The 22876-nt window shown below is 44.7% G+C and overlaps 1 protein-coding gene across 4 annotated transcripts in view; it reads right to left on the bottom strand.

The window, feature by feature from the left end:
- siah1 (siah E3 ubiquitin protein ligase 1) overlaps positions 1–22876 on the bottom strand; it is a 24618-nt gene continuing 1742 nt past the window's right edge. For 2 of the 4 annotated variants that reach the window (XM_051381061.1, XM_051381060.1), the window contains 4 exons: positions 9030–9086; positions 4576–4757; positions 3736–4032; positions 1–2442 (listed from right to left, as the gene is read on the bottom strand). In XM_051381061.1, coding sequence (XP_051237021.1) covers positions 2071–2442; positions 3736–4032; positions 4576–4757; positions 9030–9039 — 861 coding nt within the window. In that variant the 5' untranslated portion in view covers positions 9040–9086 and the 3' untranslated portion in view covers positions 1–2070. Of the gene's footprint in view, positions 2443–3735; positions 4033–4575; positions 4758–9029; positions 9087–12259; positions 12404–13203; positions 15978–22876 lie in introns of those variants that run through there. The other 2 variants (XM_051381062.1, XM_051381059.1) reach the window with 2 other exon arrangements.

Below are 22876 nucleotides of genomic sequence, written 5' to 3'. Positions count from 1 at the left end.
TATGAAAAAGATAGATTTATTTAATGACAAAACAGAAAAAAGGAGTTGAGGGAGAGCAGCAACATTACTGTGACTCCACGTGAAGAGAAAGGGAGAGATGATTGGCTTGACCTCCCTCCCTCCTCATAGACAAAAAAAAAAAAAAAAAGACTTACCACACAAACAAGAGGACGGAGAGACAAATAGATGAGAAGAAAAAACAATCCAACTCTGAAAAAACAAAACCTTCAGAAGAACGACACAACTTGCTTTTTAACTACAAACACTGAAGTTTAGCCACAAGTTTTACAACTGCCTTTTAATCTTTGTTTTTAAAAGTCATTACAAAAAATGATAATCATGATAATCTCCATTTAATAATAACAATAGCAACATTGTAACGGTAGAAACTGTCCCTCATTCATGGTTGGGTGATCAGTCAATCAGTGGTTGAGGCTGGCAGACAGAGCGAGATGGAGCCAGAGCAGAAATGAAAGGGGAAGAAAAAGCAGCGGGGGGAGAGGAGGAGGAAGAGAGGGAGCAGGCTTTATGCCACATGTCCATCTTACACACACACACACACACACACACACACACACACACACACACACACACACACACACACACACACACACACACACACACACACACACCTTCTCTCCACTCATACAAAAAAAGACAACTACAATAATTAAAAAGAAACAACAGACTTGAGAAATAAATGAAAACTGACTCAACTGAAATGCAGTGTTTGTTTTTTTTTTTTCCTCGTTCTGAAAAAAAAAAAAAAAAAACAACAACCAACAAACAAAAAACGAAAAGGACCCCTCTGATCCTCGGCCACTCCGACACACAACAAATTCATCCACCATTACACCTGCGCACACAGCCGGCGATGCAAAGAACGGGCGTGTGCGAGAACTTCACCGCCGCGTCCGTTCCGTGGAAATAAAACTAAAAAAAGGAGTCCGGGGCTGATGGAGCTGAGGGCCTTCTTATATCCGTACAGTATGAGAGCAGAGTCTGTTCTAATAACTATCAACAACGACAGTCAACTATTTAAAGAGCGTCCGATGCACAATCTTTAACCTTGGGTGGACCAGATGTTGGCCTGAGGGAACCCAGATGAGCCTGTACGGATCTTCTACAGGCCGAGTTCCTTTACCGCAGTCCTGGACATAACTGGGCGGGTTTCGGGGTGCTACAGCCGTCCCCCGTATGCGGGTGGTGGTTCCAGTCCCGGCCGATCGATAGCCGCCGTCAGTCGCGTGTTAAGATATAAACCCAAATCTGCGATAAGGAACTTCCTGGGATCTGGGTTCCAGTTTAAGCTAGCTAATGCATGAAGACGCCCGCTGTGGTGAAACCCGGCCACAGCCGAGAGTCGGTGAACCGGTTCGATCCTGGGAGGTCTGAGGTGGATTTACAAACAGCAGGGAAACGAGGTGGAGGTTGCAGGGGGAGCTAGATAGGTAGCTAGCTACCCAGCACTGACCAGGAGTCCGTGTTGAAATATAGCTTTCCTCAGTGTGTAGCTGTCGGTGGGGAGGGAGAGGGGGCGCCGGGCCGCTCGGTGGCGACCGGCCTCCCCCCGTCTCGGAGTGAAGGTCGGAGAGCTGTAGTGTCTGAAATGTCTGAGGATGACTGAGAGGAAGAAGAGAGAGCGACACTAAAATACGAGTGGCGGGAGATCACTTGAAGGGACGAGAGTTTGACAAAGCGGGTTTGACCGAACAGCTTTTCAGTTTGTGTCCGTTGTTTTATGACCGACAGAGCGCGAGACTGCATGTGCGTGCACGAGTCTCACATATATACGTTTATGTGTGTGTGTGTGTGTTTGTTTAGGAGTCTATAGCCATCACTACACAGTTGTGTCCTTGTGTTAATTCATCATTCCTCCACTCATCCATTCATTCATCCATCCATCCCACCCCCTGGGCCTCCGCGGCTGCCCGATCAGGCAGTCCAGTTCCACGTCTCAAGGGGTGAGGCAGAGAGGGGGCGCGCTGTGAGGTCACAACTGATTTGACCCCCCTAAAAAATGCCCCCTGACAATCTGTAACTTTTTGACCCTCTCCTCTTTGAAAGTTCTTAGCACATGGAGATGGTGACGTTGATGCCCAGGTTGCCGTTCTCGGCGAACAGCTGTGCGATGGACGTGTCGAACACCAGGCAGTCGCTGTTCATGATGGCCGTGGCGATGCCCTCGTGGATGGAGCGCGGCGTGGCCTCCCAGGTCAGGCGGCGCCGGTGCCCGTTGAGCTCCAGCCGATAGGCGAAGTTCTCCGCCTGCTTGCGAGTGCCGATGAGCTGCACGATGGCGAAGAACTGCTGGTGGCCGTCGTACTTCTCCTGCTTCTCCAGCACCAGCATGAAGTGGAAGCCGAAGCAGGACTGCATCATTACCCAGTCCACTGCGCCCGGCAGGTTGATGTCCGTGGCCAGGAAGACGATGTCCTCCCCCTGGACAGACACACACACATTTTACAGGTTGAGTCATCATTTCTTAAGGCTACAGTTTAATAAGGCTCTAAACTTGAGATCCGTTACAAAACACAGTGAATCTACTTTCACAGTGAAACCTAAATGCTTTTGAGAATTCCAACATTTCAAACTAGAATAAAAATAAAATAAAAAATACACACAAATTAAAATAGCATTATTTATCATGCAGCATGCACATATAGCTGATTGAGCCCTGTGAAACGCGGCGATGTCGTGGGAGGGAGTGTGAAAGCGATGGAAATGCCAACTGTCGGGATGTCTGGGGAGCGACATATTTAGGATATTGAACATGCGGCAGGCAGCAGTCGTCTCTTCTAAACAAAATATCATGAGCAGCAGTCTGGTGGCTGGTAAAAGAGGACCTAATATGCTTCTGTCGTATTTATAAATGTCACATTGTTGGGTGTTGATATTAAACAAGACCAAATAATGAGGTTAACGTGGGTAAAAGTAATCCCTGAGAGCAAAAAGGATTCCGACTGCTCTCAGTGCAACGTTTCATCCCACACCATCGTCACAGATTTCTTTCTTTCTGCTCCAGACAGAGCACGGCTGAAGACCCACACAGTAAGTTATACTACTGCTCTGCTCAGGACTAACTCTACAGTCTGAAGTTTGTGCTAACAGAGTTTACTGACCAGCTAACAGCAGCTAACAGTAGCTATGGTTATATTTCCATCAGGAGACTACATAAATCACTGTAAGTTAAAGCAGAGCCGCCGGACGACATCAGAGGGAAAGCCATAAAATAAGATCCAGTTTCACCAGAATCAGTGAATAACGTTATACGAGTTGAAGCCCAGCCCAATCTATGATTTATCCAATTTAATTCTTGTCTAATTTATGGTCTGATAAACAGTAAATTCATCAAATTCATCGCTACTGTTCAAGCTAAGCTAAGATGAAGCTGCCATTACGCTGAGAGCACACTGGTAAGAGGACGAGCTTGACTGCTGACGTGTGTGTGTGTTGACTGGCCCTCAGCAGGCTTCTGCAAAACTGGCTAATCTGAAGAAAGTGGGCTTTTAGGGAGCAGGGGATTAGGGAGACGGCTCGTTTCAGACAAAGGATGAACTGAGGGCCGGCAGAAGATAAATAAGGATGTTTTTGAAGAGTGAATCATGCAAAGCTACTCTACTGGAGTCTCAGACTAAGAATATAGGACTGGAAATGAACACAACAGGCCCCCTTTAAAGGGGTACTCCAGCAGCAGGAGCCAGGATTAATTAAGCTGACGAGACGGCGTCTGACCTGCAGTGTGGTGATGGACTTGTGCTGGTGCATCAGGTGAGGCATGACCGCGTCCAGGGAGCCCTGCCACTTGCAGGAGGCGCCGGGGCAGGGGCACGAGTACGGCCGGAACTCGCACAGCTCTTCGTGCTCCGTCTTGTCGGTGTGAGGCAGGGTGACTTCGCAGCCCGACGAGGCGTACTTGCAGGGGAAGAGGACCGAGTTCGCCACCTTCTCCATGGCCAGGTTCCTGATGGAGCCCAGGGGGCCTCGGCAGGTGGGGCAGCAGGTGAGCTTGGGCCGGCAGTTGGAGCATACCTGGGGAGGGAGAGATGGAAAGAGTTAGTAGTTCTACCTCCACAGTGCTGATATGTTCTGTTAGAGGAGTGGGAGAGGATTCTGAAAGGTCATCAGGTGGCCATAGTCTGTCATTTCCTGTATTCTGATTGGCTAATTACACATTTCTCAGTATGTGCATATTTACTTTTTAGTACAACTGACATTTAAGACTGTAGCTTGAACATTTTCCTTTGAGTTACACTCGAGGTCAAGATGAGTCTAGAAATAAATGTATAATAATACAGAGAAACTGTTTTGTTTGAACTGCTTCGCCTCCTCATGATCAATAGTGTTGAGCAGACAGCGGACATTAGTACACCTGTATTTAAGCTACTACAGCTCATCCAAAACGTGGACACAATGTGAATTACTTTATGCATTTAACTTTATGCAGAATAGGTACAACATACAAACACACACACACACACACACACAGTAATCCAAGACAGTCGATATGACATCTGAAACGTAGTGCGTTCAAACCGCGGGCTCTGCTTACTTTCCAGGCTGGACATTACATACCAGGTGTCCGGACTGGCACTGCAGGATGGGGGGTAGCACATAGTCGAAGCAGACAGGGCACTCAAACAGGCTGGCCAGGTCACTGTTGGAGGCGGTGGTGCCTGACAAGGTGGGCACACGCTGGGAGGGGGGACACTTGGAGGTTCCTGTGGGCAGCGCGGTGGCAGTCTGGCGACTCATTTCTGATAAGGGAGAGAGAGAGCGAGAGGGCCGTGGTGAAGACACTATCAGAGATACATAGTCTGTGTATCGGAGAGTTTATTGAGAATGAATACGATGCTGCTTGCTTAAAGGGAGTGCTATGATTGGTGGAACTGATTAATAACCTGCAAACCAAACTTTCACTAAAATCCACGTTAAATAAATACATAAAAAAAGGTGCCTTTTTGTATCTTATCCCTTAAAATTGATGCTAAATAAAAAAAATAAAAGGTGCTTGTGGTGAGTAGTTTTCTGCAGGGAACACAAGGTTGTCTACTGCCTCCATCTCAAGGCGTGCCCCTGTGGCACTTGCAGCAGGCGTAGAGAGGTATTTCCTGGCTACTGAGCCTCAGGAAGGTTTCTCTCAAGTGTCTGAAATCAGGAAGTGTGCAGGATGACTGGCACTGCAGGCAGGAGTTGTGCAACTGCTGTGGGCCACGTAATATCTGTAACCACTGTGCTTCCAACCAATATGGCTGTAGCCTTTGGCAGTTTAGACGTTGTTGGCATTTGGATTTCGTGTGGAGCATACAGACTCTGTACCATCGTTCTATGGCAGAACATGAGGAATGGAGCTGCGAACACTGTTGGTATCCTCTCTGTCACTGCCTGTCACTCTCTCCACGCTCTCAACCTACCGTGTACAACGTGTCTATTATTGTCCCAGCATCAAGTCAGAGCTGCACAGACTCTCTTAGTCACATATATAAAAAAAGAACCACCAGACAGTAAAGTGAACTCAGATGTGGTGTGTGTGTGTGTGTGTGTGTGTGTGTGTGTGTGTGTGTGTGTGTGTGTGTGTGTGTGTGTGTGTGTGTGTGTGCTGCTGTTTCCTATCGTGCTGTGTAGTTGCCTTGGTAACGGTTTTGTGGTTAAGTATGGGATGGCCTGTGGAGCAGAGACAGAAGGAGAGGGTAGGGAAGAGGGGAGTAAAAATGATGGGCAGGGAAAAGAGGTATGTGTTGAGGAAGAGGGGGGCGCGCAGAGGGAGAGCTACTGAAGATGAGGGAAGGAGGGAGGAGGAGATGATAAAAAAGGAAAAAGGAGCAGGGAGAGAGGAGGAATGAGACGGCAAGGATTGGAATCAAGCAGGGCGAGTTTGTCAGAGGTGAACAAAGAGCTGAAAACTTAATAAAAACCTGGAAAAATGAGGATGAGGACAATGGAGGAGGAAGAGGAGAGAGGAATGAAAAATGTGCATAATAAGCAAAGAGTGGACACCGCAGTGTGGGTGTGGACATTAAAAAAACAAAAAAGGGAAGGAAGGACAGGAGGATAAAGAGGATGTTTCTCATGTCAGGATGGGGTTTGGGTGGGATGACTACGCATGCCTGTGCTCCCCCCCCCCACCACCACACCTACTCTTCTACCTGACACAGTTCATCCTTTTTATAGCCCCTACCCACACAGACAGGCGCACCACAGGGAGAGCCACAACAGAGAGGAACAAATGTGGAGAGGCGAGAGGGTGGCATGGGTGGGAGTGAAGACGGAGGGGGAGAGAAATGAGGTGGTGAGACGCAGCGGCGATATGTAGACAGACAGTGCAACAGCTGGGAAATTAACACCCACCGACAAAACGCTGCCAAAGCTTTAGTCACGGCTGCTTTGCCTAACCTAGCAGCATTTCACTATTTAAAGAAAGAAAATCCTGCTGGAGTCAGGGAACATCATAGGTGGTCTTACAACAGCTTCCTTGGCTTCTTTTCACTTCAGGATTTTTGTGGTTGCTTCTTTTGATTAACAGTCTTTTAAAACCTTCGGACATTTTTGACCGCTCCCAGGTCTTCGCTCATCCGACAACCCACGAATACTAAATGTGATGCTTTTATCTACACCAGTGCTACTTGTATAAGCTTCCCTTTTCCGTGTAGTTTGGTGGTTGGCAGCGCTGCCAGTGCATCTGTTGGGGTAAAGCTTCTCTGCATGCACACATGCGAACACATGCCAACTGCACAAGTAAAAACCAGGGCCTAATGAGAGACAGTATTAGCTAGCTGTTACTGTGCCTGCTGGCTTGTAAACACGTCTGCTGTGATGGAGATAATGCCTTCGCAGCTATTAATAGAACTTCTTAGCTTGCTAGCATGCTAGCAGCGGTGCTAAGAGCGGTGGGACCGAATTAGCTGAGGACATTCGGCTAGGCCAAGGCCAGGGTCACAGTCAGCTAGCATGCAAGACTGAAATAACTAACAGAGGGAGGCTTCGGACAGACCGTCTCAGGCCTGGCAAATACGGATTGAAGACAATGCAATCAGCAGGATTGGTGGCTTTAGCTTTAAAAAAAAAAAGCTTTATTGGGAGGATTCAACCAGTTCTTGGAGGCTATGTGCCAGATGTGTGTGTGTGTGTGTCGTGTGTCTGTGTGAGGATGTTTGTGCGGTTTGGGTGTGGCTGATTGGTTCTGCTGTCAGTGCCATCTTGTGATGTGCGTGACTGCTCGAGTGTCGATGGAAGCCAGAGAGAAAGCTCCCTGTGTCAGTCTGTCAATCTAGACGATCACAGTCCGATGTAATGAGGAGGAGATACATTCCTTCCTGATAAGGTAAAAGAACTGGTTAATATAACTAACTAGTTAATATGACATGAAGAACACTGACTGCAGCTCAGTCTGCAGAGTGACTGTATGACAGATCAACACTGGACCTCACCCTGTTGTGTGTACTATACAGAGTTATGACATATATATTTAATGTTTTTGTTTATATTTGTTTACTGAGGGCATTCAATTGTTTACAGCAGGATGCATGAGAGTTACAGCAGAGGGCTCCAAACTAACTTTTCCACCACCTTCCCAATGCTCAAGGGGGAGCACTAACCAACGAACACACTGACGACGCTGCCTGCACATCTGCCTGCACATCTGCCTGCGTCCTGACTATAAGAACACACACTGTAACAGGCTTCCCACTCTTCTTAAGAAATCCTTTCCCAGGACCTTTCCAGGAGATTTTATTGACAACCCGGGACAGCAAACGGTCACCTCATTTACCTGCAGGTCTAGCATTGAGTCCTTTTTATTTTAAATGATGCAGGGTTCATCAGTGTCTCAGGTTTATTACAGGTATGTGGTCAGCGTTTTACACAGCACACTCCGCGTTAGCTCACTTTTCTGGGTGTTCTCGCCACAGAGGATGTTTCTGCTGCGGTTGCCGCAGCCCACTATAATATATATATATATATATATATATATATATATATATATATATATATATATATATATATATATATATATATATATAAATAAATTATTTATTTATTTATTTTTTCTACATAAAATTTTGCGATATGAGTGAGGAGCGAAAACACAGTAAAACATTTCCAGTATTCCAGTACAACATAAAATGATTTCCAGGAAATTTGAATCAAATTCCAGCTGTTTTCATGACTGGAAAACTAGTCTCTACATTTCCAGCTTTTCCAGGTTGTGTGTGCACACAGTTTAAAAAGGGCACGCTGAACTGTTTTCTCTGTGGTTTAAATATTACTTCTGACCCAAAACCTTGCCTGGCTAACAGCAGCCACAAATGCTATTTGGCAGCACTTAAGGCTACAACAAGTAGCAACAAGCCCAGCTAAAAGGAGCCAGTGGGGGGATAAACATGGTGTTACTTGTTTGGTTGGCACATGCGGGGGTTAATAAGTGACACTGCCAGGAAGCAGGGACAAGCAAAGGCCCAGTGCCTGGTTTGCTGCAAGCAGGTGGCTCAGAAGAAGCTTTTACAGTCTGAATTTACAGTTTACAAGGCTCCTGGGTCTACAGTGTGGACATTAAAGAGAACCAGCCGCTCATTGGGGATATGATACTCCCCCCAGAGACCCTATTAAACCTAAAATTATACATTCAACAAAAAAAAAAAAAAGGTGAGGAGGAGAGGAGGAGGCGAAAGCATGAGCTCAGAGGGAAGCAGAGAGTGAGTCAGTTAGGCAGATAAAGACAGAGCAGTCAAGGAGGTGGAGGGAAGGATGATGACAGAATGGAGAGCAGACGCAAACAATGACTGGGCACAATGTCCTCCGTGTTCAGAAGGAGCAACGTAACAGCAAAGGAGAGAGCAAAAAGAGAGCTGTACCCACTAACAGAGAGCCTAAATGGAAAGCTAGTAGCAGACACAGACATGTTGTTGCACATCTCTTTCTGTGTTACTACAAGGAGATCAGGACACACACACACACACACTGTGGCAAACCATTGTCAAACAAAGTGTAGATAGACAGAAAAAAAAAAACACCAACAGAAAACAAATACCCACCTTCGTCCATAAGATTTCCAAATAAGGCTTTCGTCTTCTCTTGAAATGTGGGGACCTCTGAAAAGAGAAAAAAGAAAGCAGAAGGTTAACAAACTTTGGAGGAGCAAGGCTACAAAATACTGGCTGGGAATCAAACCGACTCATCGCCCCACAACAGTAGTAACTGAGCTCAATACGCAGTACTCTGTGGTACACAAACATCTTCATTCAGCGGTCAGTGCTGGCCTGGTTCTGTCATTTCTGACAGTGATTATTTCACACACACTGGAGTCAGTCCACACATCAGCAGCTCTGATTTAGACGATGACACAGTCCAGTGTTTATAGCAGTCAGCAACCAGGAAGGGCACTGCCCATCTTGTGTACTTCATAGATTAAGCAATGCTCATTCAAGGCATTTAAGCCACTTACTGTGCCGCTAATGCAACGCAGATTAGACCAGACATCGATTCCTACTGCGCTGTCTGCCGGCTCCACAAGCGATTTTTTCCCAGCACTGTTAATTCATATTTCATAAAGCAGTTAAAGCTCCATCCACGAGTTTAAGTCTGTGGCTCTATCTACTGTGTTCACAATATGCTGATGCATCATTTTCCAGGAGTGAACTCTGTCCAGCAACACAGTCTGATAAGTTCAGCGTTCACTTTATATGAAATCATTATCAAGGACAGTGTTCATTTAGTCCCAGATTTTGCCCTAATATATACAATTTACCACATAGCTCCCATCAGCCCAACAACATCTCAGTCCTTAGTATATTGTGTATCAGTCATTCATGGTACAACTTTAAAAAGCAGCTTTAATTTATGATCAGACTTTAAAGTGTACTTTAAAGTCTCAGTGGCAGCCACTGCAACAGACACCTGCTGCAGAGAAGCTGCTCTCTACAGACACAAACATAAACTGACATTATTTTAAGTGGAAACACACCGACACTGCTTCAATACCTCTGAAGTGGGAAACACAATGGTACATTACAATTCAGAACCCAGTCCTAGTATTAAGTGCATATACAGTCCACACCATAAGATCACTGTTAAAAGTTTTGTACATGAAGAGTGATTAACCCTGTCGATGTGCGTACACCATCAACAGGGGTTTCCTCTCTCTACAACAGTTTTTAAAACACAACACAGCAGACAAATGTATATTTTTTTAAACAGTGCATACCAGCATGTCTTCTTAATTCAGTTTGTAGTTTCACACACTTAAAAGATAACAGGATATTCATTTAAGAAACGCTGCGACATTTCCTCTGTTCCTAAGATTCGGGCTTGAGATCAACAACTGCAATGTTTACATGCACACAAACGGTCCAATCATGTGACTGAGGCTGTAATAGAAGTAGAACTAAGGTCGCCAGCCATTGTGACCATCTGCAGCACGACTTTAGAAACCTCCATGGTCCACATGGAGACTAAGAGAGCTGCAAACTGCCGATCCCATTAAGCATTTCCCAGATCCTGATGCATTTCATCGGTCACGTGTCTTAAAAACGATGACATCATTTTAAAAACAAGCTCACTAAAAAGGAAGAAGCACATGAACATCCCACCCAGACTTAAAGGGATATACACGCAAATTTGCATCCGGGTTGAAGTGCAACTTTTGTCATATACATGGTTTAATCCAGGAGATTTTACTGCATTGTGCGACACACAAACTGCTTGTCAACACATGCTAAAGATGCTGCAGTGGGAAGGAGCTGTACTCCAACTCTCTATTGTTTCAGTTGTTATCACTCTCTAAGCTACAGAAACTTCCTGTGCTGCACTAACGAGCAGGGTGTGTTATTAAGAGAAACATCTTTGCATGAGCTATATCCATGATAAAGCCAATATAAACACAATGGCCTCAAGCACAGCTTTACTACAGTGTATTAACCATAGCTAGTGCGTACCATGTGAGCCTGAAGGCCAATAAATCCAATCTGAGACTGAATATTGGAGAAAAACTGAGCTTTGGTTTTTTTGCTTGCTGTAATAATCCCTCCTGACAATATATGGACAATTAAGAACCCAATTCTTAATGTATTCAAAGGTTTATAGAAAGCAAATATGAGGCTACTACAGTCTGAGTTAAAGAAGTCAGGTGGATTTCTTCCAAAGTCAGTCTTTTTAGTACAAAATCCCCTCTTTTTGTTACTATAACTCCACTACTTTATACCAAAGTGGCTGTAACTTTGGAAGACGTACTTCATTTGTCCCATTTGGATGTCTGAAACCTAACATGAGCTGCAGATACGCTTTTGAACACACATTTGGTAAGAATGTAAAAATTTCTCCCCCTCAGCACTTACAGTGAAAGTGCATTAGGAAGAGATCTGAACAGGAAGAATGAGTAGAGCAAGCAAACATGTTTTTGTAAACCCTTATAAATATCTTAATTGGAGAATTGGATTACTGAGTGCATGTAAACGTGGCGACTGTTGGGCTAATGGAACAGCACACATTAAAGCATCCATTGTGGAGGGAAAGCAAGATCGATTTTGATGCATCCTGCTTATCACACGCTGAGGATGGAGGATCCCATTTTAAACAAATCCTCACTATTTCACAATGGGAAATCTGATTTATTTCAGTGTGCAGAGTTCTTGTCTTTCAGATCAGAGCAGAGTTTATGGCAAGGTCAGGCTTCAAATTATCTGAACAAAACACTAATGGAAAATGCTTTCAGAGGCATAATATCTAGTATTTCTGCATTAAAATGTCTAAAACCGATTAGACCTATGGTATATAGTTTATGTCCCAAATGTTTCCAACTATTTTCAAACTCACTCATTTTATTCAAGGAAAAGATTGTTTGCTTGTCAATGGCGTCAAACCCGTTCACCCCTCTAGTTGCTATAACTTATGGGGAAACGCAGAGAGTGAGGAAGGAAGGTGGTGAAATAGCTAATCACTTACTATTGTTTGTATTTCTTACTCGTAATGGAGCACAATCATTTGTTTTCACCCGCAGTGGTGCTCCCCCATTATCCCACGCTGCTTCTCCACATCAAAGTCCGCCTCTATCACCGTTTTGACTCAGAGCGGCAGAAATTACATACATTGCGATGGCGGTGTGTAGGCGTCTTATCGTGAAAAAACCCATGTACGCTTAAAGTCATTCTGCGGCGAGCTCCAACTTGCCTTAGACCAAACATAAACACATACATTCACACGCTACAAAAACACTGCACACACATGGCCCTCAGCCCTGCAAACAGATGGATACAAAAAAGGTAAATACTTGGGGCAGCCTGGAAGCTCACTTGGTAGAGCAATTATCCCATATAACGAGGCCCTCAAGGACCACAGCGGCCTGGGTTTGGACCAGTGCGGGACCCTTTGCTGCAGGTCATCCCCCCTCTCTCCTGTCTCTACTGTCTGCAAACTAAAGCGTAACGCCAAGAAATATGCATACATGGGTTTGTTAGATGCAGATACTCAAGGAGATCCTGAGAGAGGCCAATTGTACACTGAAGCCATGAAAAGTGAGAGTTAAACACAGGAAACAAGACACAAAAAGTAAAAACAAACAAGTGGCGAGGAAGGAAAGGGTTGCAAACAACTGGGGATCTACAGAATACAGATAAAGAGGATATGGAAGAGGACAAGAGACAGACAGGAGAAGCACGAGCAGAGGGGGAGGCAGAAAACAAGCCGGGCTTCAACACAAACATGCCATTCTTTGTTCTCAACTCATGGCCCACTCTTTTTCTCAGTCACACACACACACACACACACACACACACACATTGTACAGCGTAGACACACACACACAGACATACACACACACACACACACGCACACACGCACACACACACACACACACACACACACACACACACACACACACACACAGCATATAATTCACAATGCACACAGGCACGCTTGCTTAAAAGCGTCTTCTGTATTCACCCACACACAAGTTATTCAACATACAGTACATACACGTTTACTAGCTGAGCTCCCTGTGCACAAAGTGTCAATTTATCAACCTGACAGACACACAGACACACACAGCTGCAGCTGGTCCGAGCACGGGAATTTACAACATTTTACAACACCTTTGGCCGCGGCTACGAGGGCCCGGCAGCACATCGCACATTAAGCTAATGACGAGAAAAAGGTGGGAAAAATTTGCAGGAGTGAGTGCGCGTCCATGTGCGTTGTCTCTTAAAACTCATTCACCTTTAGTCCTGTGCACGTTTCTCGTGGCTACACATGAGAAGAGTCTGAACAAGGAGTTCCAGGGCGGAGCTTGCAGCGCTACACAAGCCGGCTTCGATTTCACTTGGACCAGAGACATAGGGGAAGAGCATTCACGCAGACCCTCAGCTCCATATTCCTCTGGCGCTTTCCATGGAAACCACACACTGTTGCTGCTGCCCAAAACACACCACATAACAGAGGATCACATTTTATCCTTCTGGTCCCCCATTTAGGGAGCATGAGCTCATGAGGGTCCGGGGGGGGAAAGCTGTAATGAAAGAATGGAGGGCTGTGTCCCGGACAACGGCGCAAGGAGATGCTTAAATGGCTGGAAAAATGACAGCCCACAAGGGGAAGGGACAAGGGGAGACCAGAGGCCCTATGTTTGTGTCCTTAGAATCCAAAAAACTAGAAGATTTTAAAGTCCCTCAGTCCCTGGAACAGCAGGCAGAACAGGAATCCACCAGGAACACCAGGAAGGTTGCTAGGCTGCTCATGCTGCAGCACAGAGAAATAATCTGACTCTAATGTAGACTGTAAGCAGTCTGTCAGTGTGTGGTTGGTCAACCTGCCACTCCCTGGCTGCTCCCAAGTCAGCCACTAGGAACTAAAAAGCAACATGAGACAGTTTAGCAAAGTCACTGTAGATTGCCTCCAACAACCGGATAATTATCCTTTCACAAAGTTCCACCTTTTGTTTTTCCTGGTGCCAGAACTTCAGGGACCGTTTGGCACTGCACCACTTTTTTTAAACACAGGTATATCCGCTTCCAAAACCATTTCCCAAAATTGCAGGTTTGCAGCACAAAAGCACAATTCCCATGGCAAGAGAAGGGCCTTGTTTCTATGAAAAAAAAAACAACAAATCCTGTGTGGTGTAAAACAGTTGCTGGAAGAATAATCCTTTGGCGATTGGGAAACAAAGCCCTGCTCTCTTATGGTTCCCCGGTGGAAGTAGAGGAGGCTGTGGCTAGAGAGAGAGGAGGAAAAAGAGAAAAGAGAAAGGGAAAGTCCCAAACAAAAGTCTCTCTGACTTTTCTTCCTAAGCCATGTTCTTTCTGTCCCCTGGAGTGTGGTAGGTGGTCACTGCAGCTGGGGTGTGTGCAAGACAGAGAAAAGCCAAGCCGGCATCCAATGTCAGTCCAAACAGAGCATGCTCACTCACACCCTTCCCCTTTTCTCTCTTGGTAGCTCCCTACCCAAACACATAACCCCTTCTTCTCTCGAAAACACATCATTTCTCTTTCACTTGATTCTTACTCATTTTGCTTGCCCCTGCTACACTTGTGTGTCTCCATTTTCCCTCTGTTCCCCTACACTTTCTTGCATGCTTGCTCTGCTTTGAGTCTGCATATTTTGCCTTCTTTCTCCTTGATGGACATTCTCTCTCTCTCTTTCTCTCACTTGTGTTTCTTTCTCTCTGCCCCCTCCCTCCACCCGGCTCTGTGGTTGTGCAAGTCTCAGATTTCAGCCTTGTCTGGCTGCAGGCTGTACCAGCAGCTGCCCTCGTTGACACCATACCTCACTTTCTCGCTGCCTCTTCTTTTCATTTCCTCCCCCCCTCCGTTTGCCACAATGTGATAGGTGTGTGTACCACACTCAGTAACCTTACCTCACACAGCTGAATTTTAAAAATTTGCTAAACCCTGGGGGAGTGTGGTGTGTGTGTTACCACAGAGTTCAGACTTGTACAAAATTATAGATTCGCCCAAAAACCCACAGTTTGCAGATGAAAACAAAGTGACGTAGTTCTTAGATCAGATCCCTCATGATGGTTAAAATGTTGACTTGTTACTTTCTAGAATCAGTCTGGCTATGTAAAATGTTCACCCCCCCCCTTTTTGCTCAGTTCCTTTACAGACCGACTCCTGCACACACCCTGGCTCCCTCTCCAAACACACGCACAAAAACTGAGCCAGCCAGGAAAAGAAGCTCAAGTGAAAACCAAAATATGACTGTGAGCCAGAATCCGTCTGTCAGCAGGAGAGAGAGCGACAGCTAGCTTAGTGCTCACGGAAAGAGAGACGTTGGCCCCGTTCACACGCAGCACTAAAATGCATATTGGGTTCAATCACAACAAGAAAAACAAACAACCAGAATGCGATCATTGAAATAGCCTGGCACCGCTCTGCCTTACAATTCTGTGGAGTCTGTGTGGCACTGAAAATGATCTCTGCTCATACATAATCATAGAGCTGCAACTGACCATTACTCTCAGTAACCATTTTGATTAAAAAAAAAAAAAAAAAGGTCCAGCGTGTAGGATTTTGTGGCATCTAGCGATGTAGTTGCAGATTGCAACTCCCTCGCTTCACCCTTCCAAGTTCCAAGTGCGAAGGAGAAACTACAGCGGCCCAATCCAGAGCCAGTGTTTGCTTCGTCCCTTCTGGGATACTGTAGAAACATGGCAGTTCAATATATGGGACGCCATGGAAGGCGAGCCGAGGCGTCCGTAGATATAAAAGGCTCATTCTGAGGTAACAAACACATCATTCCTATATTCAGCTGAAGAAAAGAGTTGAGTAAAGCGTATTACAGTCGGAGGTAAAGTGTCCTCACAGTAAAAAGCAGAACATCCTCACACTAAAAGAAACCAAAACTAGAAAATTGCAACGGAACTGACTTCATCATCCAAAATGTTGGTGATTCATTTTCTCCTGATCGACTAATCGATTAATCCGACATTAATGCCTTTTTTGTTATATATTTTCCCCTTTCTGTTAGGAGAACTGCTCCTGGATTCTGGCTCAACTCCCAGTGTGAAGGCACCTTTAGACGTGTTCAGCTTGAGGAGGAGACAGGAGGCACACTGCTGTACACCCACCCCCACCCTCCTCTCTCTCCTTTATTCTCTCCACCACCGTTACACTACATCTGCTCACATTATCACCAGACAATATAAACATAATGCAGTCAGATTCAGCAGCACAGAGAAAAACACACACACACACACACACACACACACACACACACACACACACACACACACACACACACACACACACACACACACACACACACACACACACACACACACACACACACACACACACACACACACACACACACACACACACACAGCTATAAAACAGCACTAGTGACACTAGCCAATGCCAAAAGTGTGTTATTAAAGGGGCAGGGCAGCAGATACAACAATGAGCCATCTGGACCAGGCAGCAGTTCACCAGCAGAGACCCAAACACTTCATCACCTACAGCCAGGGGTGCACAAAGGGGAAGAGAGTTTGAGGGGAGGGGGTCGGAAATTTGTCATGTCAATGAAGAATCATTGAACTGAAATTAGGGAGTGAGAGAAACAACAAGGCTGGTGAGCTGAAAGGAATTACACCGTGGTGGGAAGTAGGGCTGCAACTCATTTATCTTGATCGATTAATCAGGTGATCATTTTCTCGATTAATGTTGATCACTGTTTCCCAAATGCCAAAAAGTGACATCCTTGTTTTGTCCACAACCCAAACATATTCAGTTTACTGTTATAAAAAAGGACTAAAGCAACCAGAAAATATTCACATTTGAGAAGCTGAACTCAAGAATTACTCACAACCAGTATTCGGTTATCAAAAAAAAATTGGTGATTAACTTAATAGTTGACAACTAATCTATAAACTGACTAATCATTCTCTAGTGGGAGGGTAGTAAAACACGCTGGAATAGAGTTGAGCACAAGCCCACATTTCCATATGAAATGACTCCTGCTGTCAATCCCATTTACTGTCTGGCCTGTACTAATCCGACGTGAGCCGCTGAAGCGAGAGAAAAAAGTAGAGAAATATTCTGTTTACTTTGCGTGATTTGACTACAAGTCAGGTCTCCATTTGCAATAAAAAAAGAAACATCACTCGATCCAACCAAAGATGTGGCCATTTAACAACGTGCTGAAAGATCTAATTATCACACTTGGTGGCTTTTCATTTGGTCTCAATGAGTACATCCTGGAGCTAATACTGAGGTGATTTTAACATTTGTTTCCTGTTTCCACTCATACCCTGCCTGCTGGGTGTTTTTTATTGTAGGTCATTTAATGCATATCTGTATGCACCTTATGGGCTCATCACTGGCCAACAGAGAAAGTAAATCAATCAATGTTTTAGTTCCAAAAGAGAAAGCCTAGACGACTGCGTAATGCGTGAGTGAACGAGCCAATGGAAGCTCTGGATGTACTTCACTTTTAATGAGAGGTACTCCCATCTGGCTCAGAGCTAGATAAGGTAACAGAGGAACCGCTCAGACGGCAGTGCATCGGCGAGCGTTGTCCACGTTTTCTGGACTCAGGTTTGGCTCAGGTGCAGTTGGCATTCGACTCATTTGGGTTCGAGTCTTTAGTCTCATGTTAAGCTCAGACAGGTTCCCTGAGTAATAAAGAGCTCTAGTCAGAGGGAAGGATCAACAATAGATTAGTCCTTGGTTGTTAAGGCGACACAAGGCTGATGTTCAGACTGGAGTATTGGTAAACTAGGAGAATGGTCTAACTGACAGTACGCTGCAGTCCCTGTAACTCATGTGGCACTTCACATACTCAAGGCTCGTTATGGAATCATTAAAAGAGGAAAATTAAAGTAAAATTAGATCATTAGATCAACCGCACTATGTATTCAAGGTCACTGTTAGATACGAGTGCTGGAAATATGTGCAGCAGTCAGCCACGGCCATAAATGTAATCCCTGAATGAAAAAACAACACCACGTGAACCTGTCCTTTAGGGGGTAATGTTGTAACTTCTCTTTTCCACAGCAGGAAAAACAACTGAGTAACAGTGCAGCTTTGCAGCTTGTTACCATGGAGAATCCACACAGAGCTGCGACGACAGGACAGAAGACAAAAATTTGATCATAAGTAATATAATCATAACAAACACACGTGTCCAGCTCGCACAACTGCAGCGTAAACATGAACCGCACTCTCAAATTGGAGGTGGGGCAAAATTGCACAACACAACACCAAATCTAGTTTAATGTTGTTTAAAGCACAATAAAAATTTAATATTTCACCAGAATTTCACCAGGACATTGAAGTCTTCCAGGGCACGTGGACTGGCACAAACGGAAACTCTGATGCAGACACATATGTGCATCATGTACACACACACACACGCACACAGACAGACAGACAGACACAAAGAGAGCGGTAAAGCAAGCAGGGACTCCCTTTGGCATTAGTAACAGATCTAGAATTACCTCACTGTTACACAGCCAATGACTCACTCTCTGCTTCTGCCTCTGCCTCTCTCTCTCTCTCTCTCACACACACACACACACACCTCCTGCATCAGGCCTGCATGAGCAGCTGTCATTCTTGTGAGGAAGAGCTGAGCTCTATTCACTGGACATGTGCTGCTCGTGTTTTGCCAGGACAGTAAAAAAAAAAAAAAAAGTAAAAGGTCGGCTGACAAGCCACACAGACACACACAGACACACACAGACAGACACAGACAGACACACACAGACACACACACAGACACACACAGACACACACACACACACACACACAGATTAAATATCACCTGAAAGCACCAATAGCGTTCGCTAGAGTTTTTCAAACATCCCTGGTTCTCAGAAGAAAAGTCCAAAAAGTCAAAAGGTAAATTTAATTTCTTTAAATTAGGCAGTGCTGCTCAAGTAAGAATAAGGATTTCTGTTGCCGCATAGCCCATTTCTCATTCCAGAATCATATTTTGTTTGTGGCCATTTTTTCTATCTTGAAAACAGACAATGGGAATACAGGATGCAGAACAACTACCACTATATAGTAGAATCATTTTCCTTTAGGTCAAACATTGTGACACTTGATTTCGTCACTGTTGCCAAACTCTAAATGCATTAGCGCCACGGGAGAGGTTGTACTGAAAGCCGGTGAATCAGAGAAATAAACTTTATTTTGGGATTATTTCACAGCGGTTACACACCCACACCACCACGCTAATCTCCTCAATGCCTAATTTGGAGTGAGTATGGCCAACGGCTCTCTTTCTGTCATCTTGTCCTCAACTTGCCACAGCCTGGCTGAGAGAGAGTCCAGGTTGGGGAGGAACGCTGGAAAAGAAAGAGCTGCCAAACGGAGCGAGAGACGATAATTGTCTTATCTCAATTATCTTGTTTTTCATAATGAAATTCTATGTGACATGTAATTACATGATAACCGCTTCGCTGTACGAAGGCTCAGAAATGTCACATAAAACACGACAATCTCCTGTGTTGTGCCGTGTGACAGCAGCCTTCACAAACACACAATCGGAGCAGACCACAGCTCGGACGGACCGCAAGACAGACAGGAGTCAACCAGGCTTTATGTACAATGGTGAGGGTGTGAAGTCGAGGTCTGTAAAACAAATGTGCAGAAAATGTTTGCAGCAAATATGATATGGCGCTTAAAAAGAAGGTGCATCATTTCACGGGTGTCTTTCTTAAGATTCAGGCACAGTGGCACAAGCAGCGTTTCCCAGGAAAGACAGCACCACAGGCCCATAGATGTACATTTTCTATGTGCAAATATATGCTATGACTTACAGTATACAGTGGTTTCAGGACCTATGTGAGCCCAGGAGGGGTCCATTCAAGCCACAGCTTTAGATCCATCTACAGAAATACGTGGCCTACCAAATGATGTTAATGTGATAAACCCACCCACGCTCATTGAAGAGTCCTGTGCCATCGATCCTACGTTCAAAACAGTGCAAAGGTAAAATATTTCTCTGTGTCCTTCATCACAGCATAGTACAGGCCTTTTGGGAGCGACTAGTCAACCTGTAAAAACACTATGTTATCCTTAGCACAGGTATTCATCACATAGGCAGCCTCAATGTATTCTCTATGGCGAAGAGATAATACGCCACAGTGGTGGGGAACTGATAACCGCCTGAGGTTGGTGCAGCAGGTGTCTGAACCATCGGTGCGAGCATGTGCCACTGCAACCTCAACTGTCAGCACGCACATCTGGTTACATAATCCTCACTGCAGAAAGCACAACATAAATGAAATCCAGCCACCAAACACCGTGCCCACAGAGAGGGTGGCAGAATCAACCACTGAGGAAGGAAAAACCGGAATACGGCCTGGAAAACATTTTCTAACTCCTGTTCACTAAAAAAGGCTGCGCGCTAACAAAAGCAGCTGGAGAACATCCCACTGTCTGACATCAGCTGCAAGGAGGCCCATTTCCTCTGTGTAAGGGAAATTCAAAATGTGGAGGAATGTGAGAATGGGTCAGAAATTGAGCACACTGCTGATGTGTGTGTAAATGCTCTGTCACTGAACAAATAGTGCACTGGATATGTGATAGCACTGGATATGTGATAAAAAAGCTATATTAAAAGAGCTGTACAGTAGTATACCACAGGGAGCAGGCTGATGTTGCTGCATGTGTGCATAGTTTTGTAAAGTCAATCGACAAATGTCCCAATATTTGAGTGAATTAAGCGGAAAATCAAATCGGCACCTATTTTGATAACCGATTAATCGTTTCGCTCCTCGTTTAAGCTTCTCATATATGACAGTAACTCTGAATATCTTTCGGGTTCGGGACTCCGGGTCAGTCATAAGCAATCTGAAGGTGTGAACTTCGGCTTTATAAAATGATAGTGTTGTATTTTCTGACTTTATAGACCAACCAATTACACATTAAAAACAGTCATTTTCTGCTTCTAACAAAAGACTAGTTTGTTGATGACGTGGAGCAGTGAATACCAATACCATAGTATACCATGGTTATCATACAGTGTACATTCACTTGAACATTGTTGGAAGCATTTTGGGAAATGTAAGAATATATCATCTTTAATTGATAATAGTTTGTTACTGCCCTCTTTATGTGGTTACACACTGTCCCATGAGCCTCTGTTCAAGCATTTTAATTTTCTTTGTCTCACCTGCTGTCCCAAATACAAACACTATATACAACACAGTACAATGTGCTGAAGAGGTACACATCAAACCATGAACTTTGCAAACAGTTTTGGTCGAGTTTGTGCCCCGATAACTGAGCTAAATTAATTTTTCATGTGACTAAAACAAAATATTAAAAGAGCCGAGCTTCCTCATTGTCTTACATTTTACAGAGTATGGGAATTTCATGAGTCTTTCCTATCCATGACATACAATAAATCCCTGTCCTCTTATCATCCGTCAACATCCATCCACATATGAAACCATCGCTGTGGTTACATTACCACACAACTAAGCCTCTTTAAAAGCTACAGAAACCCTCAGGTCAACACGAGTTCATCTCGGCTGCTTGGTACAGACAACCAACACTCTACTAAGCCAATTTCTTGCTCAGGATTTTATGTTTGTGTCTGTTTTCGCTCATTTTAGATGATCAGACCTTATTTTAAGACTGCGCAGGCATGGGCAGACTGATCCGACACCCCTGACTGACTCATGTGTTAGTTTTGTTGCACCCTTCAGGCCTGAGAAATCTTCAACATTTATCACCCCTCTTGAACCTGAGCAGAGGTCTAACCAGTCAGTGTAGCGGATTATACATATATAGGTGTCCAAGAGCTTAAAAAGAAAGAGGTTCCTCTAGGATTTTGCGGGCTGGCTTCCATCCTCACATCTTGCAATTGGTTGTAAATATGAGACGTCTGGATGCTGAATACTTCTTCTCTACTTCCTTATACAGAACTGGAGAAATGTGTTTTAAAATACATTCCTCTGGACCCAGAGCATCCCTGGTTTTCATTTAGTCTTCTCATCAGGGGGTTATTTATACCTGGAATTAATCTGATCAATTGAACTAAAAAAAACTGGTAGCAGCAGGCAAGTTATGTGAGAATTGTTCCAAGCTGTGGGCAGATGTGTTGAGACTACAATCTCCAACAACAACAACAACAACAACTGGGACTAGACTTGTCCTAATCCATGGCCATACGTTTCCCGGACAATGTCGACATTTTTAATTAGAAAGTGCACATCATCCAAAGGACAGGAGACAGGAGTTTACTTTTGACTGACATTAATGTTTGTCTTTAAGATTAAGAGTCATTTTTTATAAATCAAACACGTGTGTGTGTGCAGTGACTCACTGAATTAAATTGGACAACGTTTTATGTCCATTCAGAATATAAACATTACTTCTGCCCAATTTCAACCAACAATTTCTGAATTAATGTTAGACAAAGTCATTAAAAAGCACAGTGCGGCTGCCATTATTAGCTGCAATGAAACCGGCACCGGAGGGACGGCCAGCGAGGTTCTTCATCTACGGTCTCCCCCCAGGAAGCCTCTACCTCCACTTTAACGCAACACGGGGACACACTACGTCTTCTGTGTAATATGCTATAAGACTCTACCTCGGTCAGACCACACGTCTCTCTTATTGTTATTCTCTGCTCATTCAAAACATGAGTAAAAACAGGCTCACCAGCAAGTCCTGGGACTAGTTTCACACAATCTGCTCAAGTGTGTTCCTTCTATACCCGACTGTGTGCGATCCACCAGGGTTACAGCGTTTTTACATCTTAATAAACAGACGCTGCACGTTTTAGCCGCGGACAGCTCACCTGGTGCTTCGCATGAGCTATGTGTGAGAGTGGAGACAACTCTCGGTGAGCGAAGGGATGAAGTTTGATGCCGAACTACAGTACACACCGTGGTCGTTTGCGACAGCTCGTTAAAAGGCAGATGATTGCGTACCGT

Source organism: Dicentrarchus labrax, unplaced genomic scaffold (genome assembly GCF_905237075.1).
Source record: "Dicentrarchus labrax unplaced genomic scaffold, dlabrax2021, whole genome shotgun sequence".
Lineage (NCBI taxonomy): Eukaryota > Metazoa > Chordata > Actinopteri > Moronidae > Dicentrarchus > Dicentrarchus labrax.
The sequence above is the reverse complement of the archived record's forward strand: the minus strand, read 5'-3'. Positions and strand labels throughout refer to the sequence as shown.